Raw genomic sequence first — 17,877 nt, 5'->3', positions numbered from 1 at the left:
TTATTGCGAAGCCATTATTTAAGTTTTTTGGTTTTAGGAAAGCCATTTCATTTGAGATTCATTGGCCAGAGCCGTATTTTTTTAGTCTAGAGAAAGAATAGAAAAAGGAACTGGGGCACATTCCAAGGTGGTCCAGGAGGCTGGAAGTATTGAATTGTTCCAACTCTCGATATATCGATTCTGAAATCTGCCTTCTCTCGCCCACCGGTGCTGCCATCTATCGGGCTTTCCTCAAACCAACTGTGTGTCGCGCACTGAAACCCGTAACCGCTCGCTCACTCGGTAACTATATATTTTTTTCTTTATTAAATATATTTTTGATTCAGAATCAGATTGAGCAAGATATGCAGTCATATATTAAATAACAATTTGTTGTTACCCTCCTCTTCGCATCCAAGTTTACTTGTGTTCGGAGAAGTGTTGAAAATCATTCAAACAGCCCCCCCTTTTTTTCAGTTCTGCGTACAAGCATGCATTACTCTACAGCACATGATCAGTGTACCCTTTTCTTAGCTAGGTACTCTATGAGTCTAGACAATTTTTTTTTTAATCAACTACTTTAACACTAGGTTCTCCCTAACGTAGATAAATATCAAATTACTTCTCAACATAATTCTTTCCAAAGAGTTGTATAGATTTTCCTCTTTATTTGTTTAGTATTTAAAAAAAGGTATTGAAATGCGTGATATTTTAAAGTCTAAAATTATCCAATTGTAAATATTAACAAGATTAAGTGTACAAGTCCTACTGAGAGATAGGCAGTTACTTCGCAGATTCCTGCTCCACGCTGGACCCATTTACACAATCCAGGATGCTTTTGTGTGCTCTTTGGATAACGCACTGAAGTCAGTTTTTGGAGTGGCTGGACACTTCTGAGATGAATTGGAAGTAAACGTGATTCAAGTCTACTTTACCCAAATAATGGAATCTGCGAAGTTTACATGCCTCAGCCTGTCAACACTCTTAGGCGCTAAAGATTTTAATACAGAACTGAATGGGGTGTAAGCATATTGGCATGAAAGTGCACTAAAAATTAAAAAAAAAAATTTTTTTTTCATAGTGTTGTTTGAAAGATTTGATTTGAAATCGATACAAATAAATTAATCCATTTAATTAATTAGTATGTGAAAACGTAAATGCGCTCGAGGGTGGTCAGATAATTTTCTTGAATCCTTGCAGTCCTTTGTTTTTGTCGTTTAAAACTCATGAACGAGGCGGCGATAGTAACTGCTGCATTTCAAAGAAATGGGCTGTGGTTTGTGATATTGAACAATGTCAAATTTTGTGAATGCAAGGGGAGGAGGGGAGGATAGAGGAAATTATCCCCCCCCCCCGGTTATAAAAAAATATATACATACCTGACCTCACTGAATGCATTAAATGTATTATTTTGAGTGATGCAAGGTGAGCTGTTACAACACCTGGATTCACAAACCACAAATGTAGTGATGCATATATATTAAAACTTTAACCATCCAAACCCCCTGGTTGACGTAAATTTTATAACACAAATATTTTTTTTCCAAATCCCCTCCCGAAATAAATTCCTGTATCCACCATTGCATGTCAGCATTTTCCGTCAGTGAGTTTGGGAATCCTTCAAAAAACAGATTAGATTCAAGATTTCTGAAGCGTGATCAAATTCGAATCCTCTCTTAATAAGAGTTCGGATGTAAACAATAACATAAAATCGCTTGTCTTTTTAATTATATTACTATTTTACATACGTCTTGAGAGTGTGGCCTGTATGACATAAAGTTTTTTTTTTAAAGCAAGTTAGAATGAACGAAATTCCATTCGTGCCTACCATGAACAAATGCACGGATTAAAATTCTCGTTGATATGGAGATTATTAAAATCGATGAGGTATTATATTTGTAGGGAATTGAGCGTCTGTGGAAAGGATGTTTTGGGGTAAACGGGAGTACCCCGTTAACATCACGGCAACATCCGTCACGTTTCTCGATTGTGAAACATTCCGGTTTTAACCCCACCGGGGTAGAATTTGCAGCAGGCAAATGAACTCACCACACAACTCCCGTGGCCCTTTACTATTAAATATAATATATTTGTAACTTCCCTTTAAACAAAAAGATGTCAGCTAATGTTATAAATGTTTTAAATTACTTGAAGGTAATTTTTTTCCACCTAACTGAAGCTACTCATACCAAATGCACTATTTAAACATGTATATATTTATATATTTTTAAATTACTTTAATCTAATCTCACACCAGAAATCCACGTAACGTTAATGAACAATCATTTTAAATTTGTTAAATGTTTTAAATCTGTTTAACGCACATAAAAATATTTCAAAAATTTAGGGACTTTTCTATTTAATCCATCGGTTTTCATTTCCTTTGAAACAAAGTAGTATAACATACTAAGTAAACACAAAATCATACGCAAAAATCCATGTATTTTTATTTATTGTTTGACAAGGAAACATAGATGCTGACAATAATAAAGTAATATTAGAATGAGTGCCTATGTTTACAGGTAATTATTTAACTTTTCTTTTTCTTTATATATTACATATATATATAAAGATAAATTCGTCGTTAGACTGACGTAGTGTCGTAAGCGCCGTAAGGACAATTATTCAGGAGAGCACTTTAAAGAAAATTGGCACCAAACTCGCTGAACTGGAGCAATATTTTATAGAGCTGTGCGCAAAGTAATGACTCATTAAGATAGTATAATTGGTGCTCCTTCCGAAAATATGATTAAAAGTTTTATAGCTGCCGCCATTTTTTTGTAAATTGGCCTAAATGGAGATACGCCAGTTTGACGGTCCTGAAGGTTAAGGTATTGTATCCATTTTGGCAGTTACGTCAATATGTATTTTCTTTGAATTAACGATTTTTATGCAGAAGAATACAAATCAACATAGTTTAGCAATGTGTACACTATATGTGAAATGTAATATTAACACATAACTGTAGCACTAGTTTTTGTCACCACTTTTGAAGCACCGAACTGAAAAAAATATATATATATACTCGCGGGTAGATGGCTGTGTGCAATAGTGTGACTCAACCTTTGGGAACTTCTCACTGTGGTTTTTTAACAGAGGTCCTCAAAATGTCATCCCTTATTTTTAATGATTCTTGTCGTCCACCGCGTTTTTCAGGCATTACCATTCCTTGGGCATTTATCTTCTCCAAACAAGTCCTCACTGTCCGTTCTGAAATACCCAATGTATTCAAAAACATTGTTTTACACACATGAACTGAGTCATTGCCTTTTGGAAGAGTGTAGTGTAGTGTGGAAGACATTCGTGATTCTCTGCTGTGTGTCCTTTTTCTCTTAACTTTACCTTTCTTAACGTACCTAGCAATATATTCTCTTTGCGACTGTAAACAATTAGTTCCATAAAAACTATTAAATATTAAACATCTTTCGTCCTCAGTTATTTCTTTACACTGCTTAGATTTTTTCCCACAGGCATCTCCACTGCACCGCTCTCTTAAGCATCGAGCTGGTGCTTCTTTACCTGTACATGGGTTTACATATGCTTGTCCTCTAGACTTAAGTTCATATTCTTATTTCGTTTTTTCTTCTTTTGTCTTGGTTCTTCTTGAGGGGCTCCATCTACTGGAAACAGGATGGTGACATCTGGCGCAGCTGAGGTGCCTGGTAGGCCTATAGCTTTTCTTTCATGGAGAGTTATAAATCGTGGTTGTTTTGATTTAGGTCCCAAATCGTCTTCGTTGTCTACTTGGTGTTCTTCACTATCGTTTTCACTTTAGTCAGATGTAGGTATGTATGTTTTATTGCGATCGGAATCATCAGCTTCGTCCTCTTCTTCACCATGCCATGTCTCGCTTTAGTTTTCATGGAATACTGTCATCTCCTCCCGTTTCCTTAACATCCTTATATTGTTTACCTTATGCTCATTCCAATAACAAGCCCTTTCATTTTCCTCTGTCTCAACGATATCTGTCTTGAGGTTATCTGTCTCAACATTCTCTGTCTGTGCAGGTACCTCATCTCTTCTGTCATCTACCTGACCCACAAGACTTGGTGAATGTTCTTTGCCTGCTTCATTTCCCTTAAGGTTTTCAGTTTCTTCATGAAATTCGTGTATCATGTCAACTCTATTTGTTCCATCTTCGCCAAAGCATCTATCTTCTGAAGTGTTATCCGTATACAGCAAAGGAGAATTTTTAAGTTGTATCAATGGAATGTCTTCAGAGCTACTACCTTCACATTCCTAAACTTCCATTTGAAGAACAGTTCCATAGTATTACTTGTTTTCAGGATGCCAGTACATCTTCACTTCCACGCCTACATTTAATTTACTGTGTTTTCCACACGTAAATAAATAATTTGATGAAACAATGTTTTTTTCGCCATTTGTCCACTTCACTAATACATCCATGCCTCTTCAATCACTGAAGCATACACAAAATTAATTATAAGTAATTATACTGACACAAACAACTCACAAAATGAAAAGTGTCACATACAATACAATCTGAATTAAACATTAACTACTCGGGAAATAATTTAGCATAGTGATGTATTCACCAATATAAGACAAATTTGGACTAACAAAGTGGTGTAAATACCATTCCTGGCACTTACGCCACTTGGTGTGTCCAAGATAGTGACAAATGAGGACTGACAAAGTGGCGTAAATACAGTTGCCGGCACTTATGCCCCTTGGTGTGTCCAAGAATCGTGGAAATATGGCGCTTACGCTAAAAACCAGAATGCCCCCCCCCCCCCCCCACAGTAATAGAAAGAAGATGGAGATACGCCACTTCGTCAGGTCATAGATCAACACATAGCAGACACCCAGGCTTAATATCTCGATTTTGGCACATTTGGCGCTTACGCCACTTCGTCAGTCTAATGACGAATTCTGGTATGTTAAGCGACAGGTGGATTTGATTATACACTGTACATAAAAGCATTCAACCCTTTGTGGTAGTTCGAATTTCATGAATTATATTTAAAGATTTTAAAATTATCCTTTAAAAAATGTTCTAAACTAAAGATAACCTTTATTTCACACAACATTATACTTGAGATAAACTTTAAGCGTCTCTCAAAGTCACTTTTTCTACAATATTTATATGCCAAATTTCATGCTTATTTAATTCAAGCCCTAATTTTAAAGACTGTGGCATAAGGTTCAGTTTAAAGACTTACCGTAAGCTCGATTTAGTCTTGATTATTATCATATAACAGGGCTATATCGAATAAAATTTTCACGTAAGCTTGATTTAAGTTTGATATCTTGTTAAAGGCTTAATAAAATTAATCAGCCAGCTTTCAGACAGAATTTTTACAAAGGGACATGCAAGCTTGCTTTTTCCGGACAAATTCAGAGATCTCTGGCAGTCGTCAAAATCACGCCTTTGCCATGCTCACCAATTCGTTTATAATTTTTTTTCTGGAGGTTACACTACGATTTTTTTGTGAATAGAACAGAAATTTTCATGCAAAATAACAGATATTTGATAATTTTTAATTTTACATGAAGACAACTGTATCACTACATAACAGTGTTCGCAGAAATACTTTTGTTTTGTCCCAGTAACTCCAGTAGATAAAAATTTTTCTAAACCGTTCCCTGAACAGCTTTTCAGCGTTAAATGCGCGCGTAATATACACGAAACAACAAAATAATGTCAAATTGTTGGATATTTAATTATATATTCGATATTTTTTAAATATACTTGAATGAAGCATCAGTTAAAATGTAAAAATTATGAGCCAATTTTGTTAAGAAATACTCAGTACTATCTTGAAAAAAATATTTTCATACATGCAAAAATAACTATAGCCATGTGTTGTACAAAATTAACAATATCTTTATTGTAGTATTACAAATTATTTCTCGGTAACTGGTTTCCAATTGAATCGTTTGTAAAAGTACATAATTTTTTTATTTTTTATTTCTGCGTGGAAATGAAACTGCGAAGACTTATTTGAATCGTAGGTTTCCATGGCCAAAGACATTGAGCATTGCCCTGCTCATGTACGAACGTTGAACTGGTGATGTGCGCGGCGTTTCGGCATGCTTTGTCGTAGTCATCGTGAAGGAGCAGTTGCGATAATCGCCTCGTGGAAGGCTGCAACAAGGAATGCCCGAAACATTGGATACATCGTTTCGACAGGTGTGGCCCCGACGCAGAAATTTGATGACGAGATTTATTTGGTTTTAGGTTGTATATTTTTTTCTCCCGAACAAATAAAAGAAATCTATCACGTTATCGTTTCTCGGTATTCCAACAAAATATATAAAAGCATTTGCCAAATCCACTCTGGTTATGAATTTACAGTCATTTACTGAATCAAGATATGCTCATAAAACAGTCTGCCAAGCGCGCAAAAACTCCGCAGTGTTCTAAAATTATTATTTTTACAGGATAAGATTTAAATTATTTGTAAATTATTTCATATGCAAAAAAACCTAGGTTTTATCTTGTTCCCGGATGCAAACAATTTGAGACAACTGCCTGGTTCTATATAAAAAAAATACAGCACCCTTCAAAATTCAATAAAAGTAGTTTTATATTTTTCCATCGTAAAATATTAAAATCTAATATTAAAATAAATACCAAATGACCTTTCATTTAACTATATTTCATGCTATCCAAAAGTCCTATCCTGTATAAAATCCCTAATAGCAGGTATCCTTTGTTCTATTTTTCTTGCAAGTTATATTAAATTGAGATTACTTTGTGATTCGATAAAAAAATTTCAAGAAAGTAACTAAGAAAACAAATGAAGATAATTTTTTTATTTTGATGAATAAAAGCCATGCAACAACTTGAGACACTGTGGAATTTTTAAAGTTGTGTTGTTTTGTTTTTATATGCAAGGAATTTATAGGAAGTAGAAATGCCAATTTTCATATCCTCGAAAAAGCTTCTGATTATCGCTGAAGTACACTGCAACAACCCTAGCGATAAACATAAGCATTTAATTACCTATGTTCATTTATAATTTTTCTGCCTCCCCTTTGCATATTTAACCTAACGTTTTGTTAATTCGTATGCTAAATACAGCCTGTATAACGAGAGATAAGAAGGTCTCTTGGCGCAGTTCTTACGAACCTCTGTAATAAAGTGTACTGAACGAGTACATATTTATATGTGTTTATAGATTTAGTTTTGGATTAATTTAGCGGAAATGTTGAAATAGCCTGAGTGACAAGGTTAAAAATATAAAACAAAACAACAGCTATGATAAACCTGCTGTGACTTCATGCAGAAATGACTGAAGACGAATTCATACCGTAACGGTGTCAGTGTTTGTTTGTTTTATGTTGTACATTGCGAAAAGAAAAAAAGATGAGTCATTTTTTCTCAGATGTGTACGCACTGAATTTGTACCTCCCGCTTCGAGGCTTGAGTTGTGCTTACGTAATGAGCTGACATTCGTAGTGATGCTGTAATTTAAATCTCACAATTTGTTTTCCTAAGTTCGTAAGCTAGGTATTAAAACAAATGTTTGAGACATCTATTGCATACTTTTATTCTAAGACATGCTCGTCACTTAGACTGCGACAACCGGCTAATTTAAATCTGAGCATCCTAATCCAACAAGAGTAACGACTTCCTTCTGTATCAAGCTATGGCTGGTCTTAGATTCCCATTACTAACCGGGCAAGAATTAATGATCTAGGTCGGAAAACTCATTACGAGTTTGTCGTGCAACCAACCAATGCCACTGTTCAAATCCTCTTTAGCTGAGAAGAAATTATTGACGTCACCAATGCTGGTTCAGGTCAAACCAAATCGCAAACCGTTGTTTCGATCAATTACATTTTTTAAACGGTTCAATCTTGTATTTGTTTTAGTCGAACAAAATTCTCTCCCTCTCTTTTTATGATAGTTATTTTGGATATAAATTATCTTCACCAAAAATCATAATCACTGATATAAAATCAATTACTTGAAACTAACTGAATATCTTGTAAACAGGCTGTTGCTAACTGGCAAACCAGTAGACTTCAACAGGAATCTGTGCGAAATTTAGTGGAATTAATAAGTAAATCAGTGGAAGTTGCTGATATATTACTGAACTTCCACTTCAGTCAAAGAAAATAATTATAAATTACACGGGGTATTCCAAAGCAACGTCGTAAACGAAAAAAAGATGAAAAAATATTTACACCTTTTTAATGATTGTCTATAGACACTATGCAGTGGTTTTGAAAAAAATCTCTTAGAACATTAAATGATAAAAGATTGTTATGGCATGAAAACTGTTACAACCAAAATTGAGTTTTTCGGTTCCTATATCTTCCCCTTAAGCGAGAAACAAGCCGTGAAAATGTTTTCCCAATACAACCCAATGTATTAACAAAGAAATATTTTTCTGCAGTCATTTGTTTGTATTTTAAAACTGTTCATAATCTATTTCCAAGTTTTTTCTCCAATTTTTAGCCTTTTAATGATAAGCAAAAATGCGTGTAGAGAGCAGATGACTGACTAAGCAGCAGTTACTTTTTTTTACTAAAAAAAATAGTGTCGCATAATCCAACAAGGCTGCATAGGTGATTCTGTAAGGATACCTGCAAATATTCAGAAAATTCACAAAAAAAAAAAAGGATCCTTTAAGCTAAACGTGTCCTTTAAGGTGGTAATATCATAAATTATTTTGCTTCTAACATTTCATGTTTTCACACATGATATTAAATAATTTGATAATCAAATAATATTTAATTGTTTAGAAAAGTTTATTTTCTTATACTAAACAGGTGTACTTCAATGCAAATTTTTATGTCAATTGTAGCGTGTACTGAAATCAGGAAATCATATAGTAGGCCTATAGATTTTTGAATTTACCGATCTATGTAACCTTTATCTTCAAAATCTTTATTTTTAGTTTGAAATCATAACTCAATAATAATGAGATTTTACAAAACTCTGAAAAACTTAGTTTTCTGTGGTTTAAGAAAATTTAATTATTATTTATAAATTTAATGAACGGCATACTAAAAATGAAGAGTTTTAAGACGAAGGCTGCATACGAAAGGTTAATACAAAATTTTGTTACAAACGATTTCATGCTATGATTGACTTCATTAAAAATTTTATTTAAGTTTTGTAAAACAAACTTTTAATAGGGACGGTTTTTTAAAGTGTGTAACATGTTTAATAAAGAATTAAATGTGGTGATGAAATGAATTTATTGAAAAATCTTGTGCCAGAAAACACGAAATTTTAGAAGCAAAATAGTACATTTGTTGGTCAATTGCACGTGAAGCAATACGCCCACTTGATCGGCATTTCCGGGGCCGTTCCTCCAATCACACACAGCCGCCAAACAGGGCGTCACATACGTCAAGTAGTGGGACATCTTGTTGAAACGAGAAGGTCTTATAACGAAGAAGATATCATGATCGTGGTTCCGAGTTATGTGGTAGTTAAACGTTTGCCAAAATTCCGGATCCATTATAATTTTTTTTAGGGAATAACAAGCACGGTGAATTTATCATCGGTTTCCAGTATTTCGCCAAGATAAGAAAAAAAATCCGTGCCTCATAATGTGAAGTGACAATTTTTTTATAGCTAGTATGAAAAATACCGAGAGCAGCAACGTGAAGAGCGTTATGTGTTCGCGCTTGAGTAGATAAATGTATGTTTGTGTAGATAGATTTAGGTGTGGTGAATTTTGAAATATCTATTTATCGTGATACTAAAATTTTTTCACCGTTCTGTCTATAATTGCGTGTGTGGAAAAAAACAAACATGCAAACGTGATCATGAAAACGGTAAAAGTACTCTCGAAAGATACAACTATCAGCAATGTCGCCTTGTGGACGTATCGGAACTTCGGAACTAGTTGCTCGAAAAGCAAGCAAGGTCCGATGCCGAAGCGTGCCGATAGTAAAATGCTGAGCCGATTTTTTTTCCTAGCCTAAATTATTATAAGTGTGTAAGGGGAGGGTCCAGGTTAGGGGAGGACCTAAGTGTGTCTCAGGCCGAAGCCTATACACTCTACCATGCGGGTTTTAACCATGCAGGACAAGGGCGCGTGCATCATGTGCTAATTGGGGTTTACTGGCCAGCCATGGCAGCTATTGGCGCCATGGCTGACGCCCCATTGAACGTATAGCTTAAAAGCTAGCTAATGTGACCCAGGTAAAACCTGCATAGACACAAGGAAAACCCTGGGCCGGGCCATGCGGGTATCAAATATCATGCATTAAGCAAGCAGGTAGGTACTGGACAAGAGGGAAGAGGGTCCAGGTAAGAAGAGTTGGGCGGGGCTGAAAGATCAACCATGCAGGGGTTGGGTGCTTGGGCCTTGCGACCCACATTGTTAATGTTGGGCACTCCTGGGTTATTATTAGCCAGGGGCGCATGCGCCCCCAGGGGCGGGCGACTTCATTACTCGTCAGCCCAGCCCAGCTGCCCAGGCAGCCACAGATTCGCCGGCAGCTAGGCCTGGCGCGATGGCCGAGAGCACAAGTGCTCTCGACGGTTGGCCGATTTTTTTTCTAACCTAACTATAATTAAGTGTATTTTGGAGGGGACCTGGTTAGGGGAGGGACCTAGGTGCGTCTCAGGCCAAAGCCTATACGCCTAGTCATGCTGGGATTAGCCATGCAGTGAGAGGGCCGCATGCATCATGTGCTAGGAGGGGATTGGCCAGCCATGGCAACGATTGGCGCCATGACTAACTCCCCTCACTCTTAAATCTAGACTATAACTAGAGATAGGTTGGGCCCAGGTAAAACCTGCATAGACACAGGGAAAACTCTGGGCACATTCATGCGGGATGCAAATTGGCATGCATTACGTGTAGGAATTAACAGGAGACAGAGGATGGTCTAGATGAAGTGTTGAACAGAGTAGAAAAGAGTCTACCATGCGGGGGTTGGGCACTTGGACTCGTGGTCCACTTTGAATTTTATTTGTATCTGGAATATTTGACCAGGGACGCAAGCGCTCCTGGTGGTGAGTGGTTACACTGACCACTCACTACGCCGCCAGTCAGCACCTAAAAAAACTAAGAAACTAAGACAGAAAAAAAGATAAATGACTTACGAACTAGGCATTTTGAGCCGAAACGAACCGAGCCGAGCCGAACCGAAACGAGCCGGACCGAACCGAGCCGAGACGAGTCGAACCGAGTCGAGCCGAGCAGATCAAGTGCGCATTCTGCTCAAGGCAAATTTGTAGATGACAGGTTGAACGCGTGGTCCTTTTTCGATCAACTATGCTTCCGCGCGACCCTCGAGCGCTTTGCCCCGCCAGCTGTTTGGAAACACTTCTCCGAGCACATACACACACATAACATCTCACAGTGAGCACGACAATTGGCACAGTGAACAATGGCCAGTGGTCTCTGGGGTAAAAAAAAAAAAAAAAATCGAGGATGCTCGGAGTGGAGGAGTTTTGGTTTTCTCAGGATCTTCCAAGAAGAGGAGAAGGAGGAGGAGGCGTGTGTGTGTTGTTTCGTCGCACGCTCACCTACCTAACAGGTCCCACTCGCCGTTCGTGATGAAGCTGCTGATGTCGCCTCCCCCGTCGTCCTGGAGCTGGAGATCCAGCTGCAAGAACAAGGAGGGCCCAGCGCGGACGCCAGAGGTCACTTCTCCGGGGCGCTTGCCCCCCGAGGTGCAGGCCAAAACACTCTCGACACCAGCACTCAACTGTCCCCACTGGGGGAAGCCTAAGATGTCCATCAAGTTCCGTCCCTGCCCGAACACGCCCGAATACTCACCTTCGGCCAACCTCGCGTTCATATATATACATATTTATATTTCTCTGTTTATTTTAATGTAGCTATACTAACCTAACTAACCGTCCGTAGCGTTTTAAAGTGTTTTAATGTAGCTAACCTAACCGACCACTTTTAATATTTGAATTCATTTATTTCCTGCGCAAAAATAAAACAAATCCCCGAGGTTGGCCGAAGGTGAATATTCGGGCGTGTTCGGACAGGGACAGAACTTGATGTACATCTTAGGCATCTCGTCCCACTGCCCCCCCCCCCCCCTCTTCCTGTCCTATCGCGACGCGGACTCGTCACCGCGGGCCACGACTGTTCCGGGAACTCATGTCCACTCCGGGACACACCCCAACCGGCCTGCACATGAACCAAGTCTTTCAGAGTGTTCACGAGTACAGTGTGTGTACCGCGTGCGGTCGAGCGGGGGAGCTGAATTGTTGACCCTTTGGAAGGGCAGCCCTTCAGGATTTTTCTGGCAATGGTTTGTTTGCACAGCTTCTGGAAGGGCAGCCCATCCCATTTCTGAAAACATTTTTCATAAGTGTTTAAATAATCCTGAAAACTTGCCCTTTGGAAGGGCAGCCCATCAAGACTTTTCTGACAGTAGTGTTTTTGAAAGGTTGGTTGTCTGAATTGTTGCCCCTTTGATGGGCAGCCCTTCAGGATTTTTCTGACAGTGGTTAGTTTAGGTTAGGTTAGGTTAGGTTAGGTCACTTTACAAACTAACCACTGTCAGAAAAATCCCGAAGGGCTGCCCATCCAAGGGGCAACAATTCAGACATCCTTTCAAAAACACAACTGTCAGAATAATCCTGATGGGCTGCCCTTCCAAGAGGCCAGTTTTCAGGATTATTTGAACACTTAAAGAAACATGTTTTCAGAAATGGGATGGGCTTCCATTCCAGTCGCTGTACAAACAAAAAAATTGCCAGAAAAATCCTGAAGGGCTGGCCTTTCAAGGGACCGCATTTCAGTCGCCCCGGTCGAGCGACAACGTGATCGGTTCGACCGCCTCTCTCTCGCTCAGGTTCATCGAGGGGCAGTGCCGAGGATGACCTGGTCCCTTCACCGACTTCGTGAAAGCAGATGCAGATGTGCTTCTTAGTCTGGTTTTTGCTGATCCGGTGAATTCAAGGAATAGTCGTGGCTCTGCGTATTTATTTATTTATTTATTTATTTTCGTGAAAAGATTTCCAGACTAGATGTGTTTTCGTGATTCGTTTATTTTCTCTCGGACACACGTGTGCACAACGAATCGCGGCAACTCCTGTGCGGGAACAAACGCTATCCTTGAATGGTCCAACCAAAAAAAAAAAAATTAAAAAAGCAATACAAACACGGCCGCCTTTCACAAGAAAGAAAACGATGGCGCAAGCATGCCTGATTACAGTCCAGTGAGCATTTAGTTATTTTTTTTTAATCACGAAAACGTCTGCCTCTAATATCATAACTACACACAACTGAATTCCGGCGGGTTTGTTTTGACTGTTAGATGTACTTACGCGTTTTGTTGTTAAAATTTTACACAGTTTATTTTGATATTGGCTGTGGTGGATGTTTCCATTCACTTCTCTAAGCCGATGAGACAGCAGTTACTACACCACTAAACTTACATGTTTTGCCATAAAAATAAGGGTGAAAGCTACAGTGTTAGGAGAAATAACTTGACACGAAATGTTTTCACGAAATACAAAAGTCTCTACACATTACTCATTACTACAATACAAAAAAAAATTAATACTCGCCCCTGAATACTTTTATATATATATATATATATAACTAGTGAGAACACAATTTTTCCCCACTTATAAATGGAGACCACAAAATTATGTTGTTGTCTACCCCAAATATTTAGTAGGCTCTACATTGACAATAAATCATTTTGTTGTACCTGCGAAATTCGCGTTATTATTATTATTATTTTGCGACCGGCTTGGCTGAAAATTAACAAATAATTTGACTCACTCTTGGAGAACAAGAAAGACACGATGGAATCGTTTGTTACCTAGTCACAAGTTAATGTAAAACGGCTGTAGTGGAGTAAATTGCCCTGACTTGTAACTGTGACATTTTGTGGAGTCTAAAGAGGGCCCCGGAAAAATAGCGCGAATTTCCCAAGCATTCTGACCATTACACATACACTCACTGGATGTTCCCAGATCATTCAGACCGATTTCTAGAAGTAAACTAACCCAAGTAAACTACCGGGGGGATAAAATATATACTTTCGAGAAAGCATGTTGCAAGGAGACTATGTAGTTTTGACGGTCGGGGGACGTTTGCTATCCCCGAAACTGGGAATTTGGCACCTGTCAGGTAGGTTACCCGCGATACGCGCGACAACTTCCAAATGCCTACCTTCAAGATCTTCCGACTCACCACAGTTCGCTTCCTTTCCACGTGAAGAACTCGCTTACTGTCAGATGAACATTGAGAGAACTGTGACGTTCACTATGGAGCCAGAGGTCAGAAACACTCCCAACAATTCGGAGGGTGCCTCCGACGGTCAAAGTTGGCCCCTGCAAAGTGTCACTCAAGCCGGGGTTCAACATGTCCAATGGTTTCCCTGCATCGACGTGTGTCCCAAAGTGAGTGCAAACGTGGCCACCGCGCGCGTTAAAAGTGAAACTTCACGGACTGGTTGTAGTAGTTCTACGTCAGCTCACTAACGGCGCTGATGGCAGTGCTGCTGCTGCCGCCATCTGTGTTTTCGACCAGTAACTTGAGACCTACAATATGATGCTACTACAGCTTAGGTGTAAGTTACGTGTTTTCAAAACTTACAAGAACCTGTAAATTTTGTTTTTAGACGTGTCAAGAGGCTTCAGAATGTTGATATGTAACGTTCAATTGACGTACCCGCTGCCAGGAAGCCTCGAAAAAAATACAATTGCCATGTGTCAAAATAGAACTACAAGTGGATCAAACATGGCGTCAAGTGCCAATGCAGTTGCATCACTTCTTCCTGATCGTCATTACTTTCCATAAAGCTCCAAGCGTTACAAACTTCTTCCTTCTCGCTACTTTTCGTTACGCTCTAATGATGTGTTTGCCTTGACTTATTCAACCAAAACATTTTTAACCTCGAAAAACTAAAATTAACGCAAAAAATAAAAGGCCTAGCAATGCTGAGAATATCCCTTAATACCGTTACCTGCAAGTTAGGCATTATGTGGCTGTTGCGAGTATGGCTTTCTGCCTACCTATTCGGCACCAGGCGTTGGAATAAGGCACTTCTGGTAATTGGTTTCCTAACGAAAGATTCGTTTTTGTTTCCATCACTTGTTAACCTTAGAATTTTAACGCAATGATGTGGAAACTTCAAGTGAGTACTGCGTATTCACACGACACACATACCCTACGTCCTTAAAATCATATTTTCTACCACAATTTTTTTCGTGATTTGAACTGTAGTTACTAAATATTCAAATTTTAAAAACTAATTAAAAATTAAAAAAATACTTCAATTTTATTTTTTAATATGTTAAGATCTTAGCTATTGGTATACGGTACATGGTAGGTGTAATTTCGTGAAAGGAACGGAAGTCTAATGGACGGAAACGTGTAACCACCAAGATGGTGGACCTACGTGTAGCAACATAAACCCGCCTATAGTGACTTTCGTGAACATTAGGGAACATACCAAACGTATTGGTGTGCCAAATGAAACTTTATGATAGTTTAACTACCCAGGAATGTAGTTGGTAAACGAAAATAGTCAAAGTAAAAAGTAATTAAAAGTTTTAAAAAAATCATAAGAAAACTGGCATCACAATGGCTATAATACATAATCTCCTTGCAAAACAACAATATGTACGGTAGTACAGTGGTAAAGTAAGCGCGTTTGTTTGTAAATCTCAAGGGCAATTTTTTTTACGTGGTTCAAACCTTGTCACTGAAATATGTTTTACTTTTTATTAACATGATAATATTATTATATTAATAAAAAATTTTAATCAGCTTGATAAGGTTTTGGTTTGTTTGTAGGAAGGAAGAATTTGAAGACGGATTTCAGTCGTTTGAGAAAAAACAAATATGTATACAAATATATACTTAATGTTTAAATATGTGATTTAGAATGTTTCAGGCTGATATTTTAGTAATGCCGTAGAAGTGTAAATTCTAACGTTTCCAGAAACATTATAGTATTCTATTTTTAGTGAATTTTTCCAAGATGAGCTTTATTTTAATAAAATTGCTTGTCGAAAATCAAGTTAAAAGCCAGGGTTTATGATTTTTTAAAGTCTTTTTCGATTTTATCGGAGCCGTTTCTAATAGTTTAAAATATCTTTACGTATAATGCCGCTGTATGCACGGGATGCTGGGATGCGAAGCTTACGATTCAGCAGCGAATTATAGAGGCGAGCGCAGAAAGTATGTGTGTGATTCATATCAGGAAATTTTAATATTTGAACAGCGAATATTTTATTTATCAATATATTTATCACCCTCGGCACGATTTTAAAGAAGTTTACGTTTATTTTAGTGTCCGTTTTTTCGTATTAAAAGTTTATTTGCAACATGAAAAACATGAGAACACATGAATTGATTGACTCGTTACCAAGTTTATATGTTCACACATCTCTGACGATGCCGAGTATATTAAACATACGCAAACTGTGTTTTCAACTACATTTCTGCACGCGAATCACACGTAGTTTCAACACCCGCCACTATAATTCACTGTCGAATTTGTAAAAGTGGTTACATCTACTATCGAACCATTCGATTTGAAGACGCAAATTTTAAACTATTAAAAAATCTGCTTCGATAAAAGCGAAAAAAAAAGACTTGAAAAAATATTAACCCAGGATTTGGACCTAAATTTCGACAAGGAATTTTATTAAAATACTCACCATAATGTTAAAATTCACTAAGTCGTTCATAATGTAACTTTTCCTTTTGTACTCGTGAACTTTTTTTTTGCGCCATTCGTCATAGATGGCAGTAGCGTCGCATCTTACTTCCTGTTACAAATTTTCCGTCGCATTCACAAATTACTCCCATCGAACTCCGTGTACCGAGAGCTAAGTTATTACACACCAAAGAAGCACGAAATTTTAGAATGAATTCAATTTGGGATACTAAAATCTGAAAGCTTGTGACTGAAATGAAAATGACTATACATCTCACTCCTCAACTTATATTATTCGCATGGATCAACTTGCAAGTTCGGTTGAGGGTACGTCTACTGCTACCGGTTATATAGGGCGGACTTGTGTAAGTTGGAAAGGGGTGGCTGGTTGGGGTGGGGGTGGGGGGGGGGGGAGAGGGGTACCTGAAAGCCATCATAGGTCCAGCTACCAAACTTCATCTCACAGCGCTGGTCGTCAAAGGGGAACCACGTAATGTCTATCTTGCATGTGCTCTTGAAGATGCCCGGTGGAACGTACAAGCAGCTGCCGTTATTTCTGACCACGACGTTGGTCGGATACGTCCCATCGAAGCCCTCGTCAGCACTTGTGGAATTTTTCGATAAGGGGAGAGAAAAAAAAAGTTGCAATTAGTACTTTTAAAAAAAAAAATTTTTAAAGTTTTTTTTTTTTAGCCCAAATTACATTCATTGCTTTTATTTGTACACTGGCTTAAACAGATTATTTAAGTAACACACAAAGAAAATAAAAATTAAACAAGGTATAGTTTTTTTTTTAGGTTGTGATTTTAAGTTAGGCAGAAGAAAGTTTTTTTTTTTAAGTTTATGTTGAGAGTGTTTTTTTTTTTTTTCGGGCGGGGGGCCGTATCTCCGTTGGGGCGGGGACTGAGGGGGGACTCACTGTAGCCAATGGGACCCCCATTAGTCCAGCCAGAAAAAGATACTCAGTGGCTACAACAACGGCATCTGGCGGTCGTACCTGGCACCGGGCACCAGCGATTACCCCTTTCTAAATATATATATTTTTTTTAACGTTTTAAAAATTCGTTTTAGTATTCATGTTTAGTTCTTTAGAAGGGCGTGTAAAATTTTTTTTTATAAACCTCCAACACGAGGCTGTCTTTTTTTTTGTTTTTGTTTAAAAGATCGCTGGCGATATTAGCAGGCAATAAATAAATAAAAAAAAAGGAGAAGCAGAAGATATTAGATTAGTCAGTGGTTGCTTGGCGGCGCCACTGTAGACTTCTCCAAGATGGCGGTCGCTTCACCAATATGGAGGCCTGGCCCTGCGAAATA

General features: G+C 38.1%; 1 protein-coding gene across 1 annotated transcript in view; it reads right to left on the bottom strand.

The window, feature by feature from the left end:
- Window positions 1-17,877, bottom strand: part of LOC134539917 (neuronal acetylcholine receptor subunit alpha-7-like) — an 85,839-nt gene that overhangs the window by 36,176 nt on the left and 31,786 nt on the right. Inside the window, 2 exon segments of the mRNA XM_063382268.1 lie at window positions 11,451-11,526; window positions 16,987-17,167. Coding sequence (XP_063238338.1) covers window positions 11,451-11,526; window positions 16,987-17,167 — 257 coding nt within the window.

Source organism: Bacillus rossius, chromosome 16 (assembly GCF_032445375.1).
Source record: "Bacillus rossius redtenbacheri isolate Brsri chromosome 16, Brsri_v3, whole genome shotgun sequence".
Taxonomy (NCBI): Eukaryota; Metazoa; Arthropoda; class Insecta; order Phasmatodea; family Bacillidae; genus Bacillus; species Bacillus rossius.
Note: the sequence above shows the minus strand (reverse complement) of the source record. Positions and strands in the feature narration are given on the sequence as shown.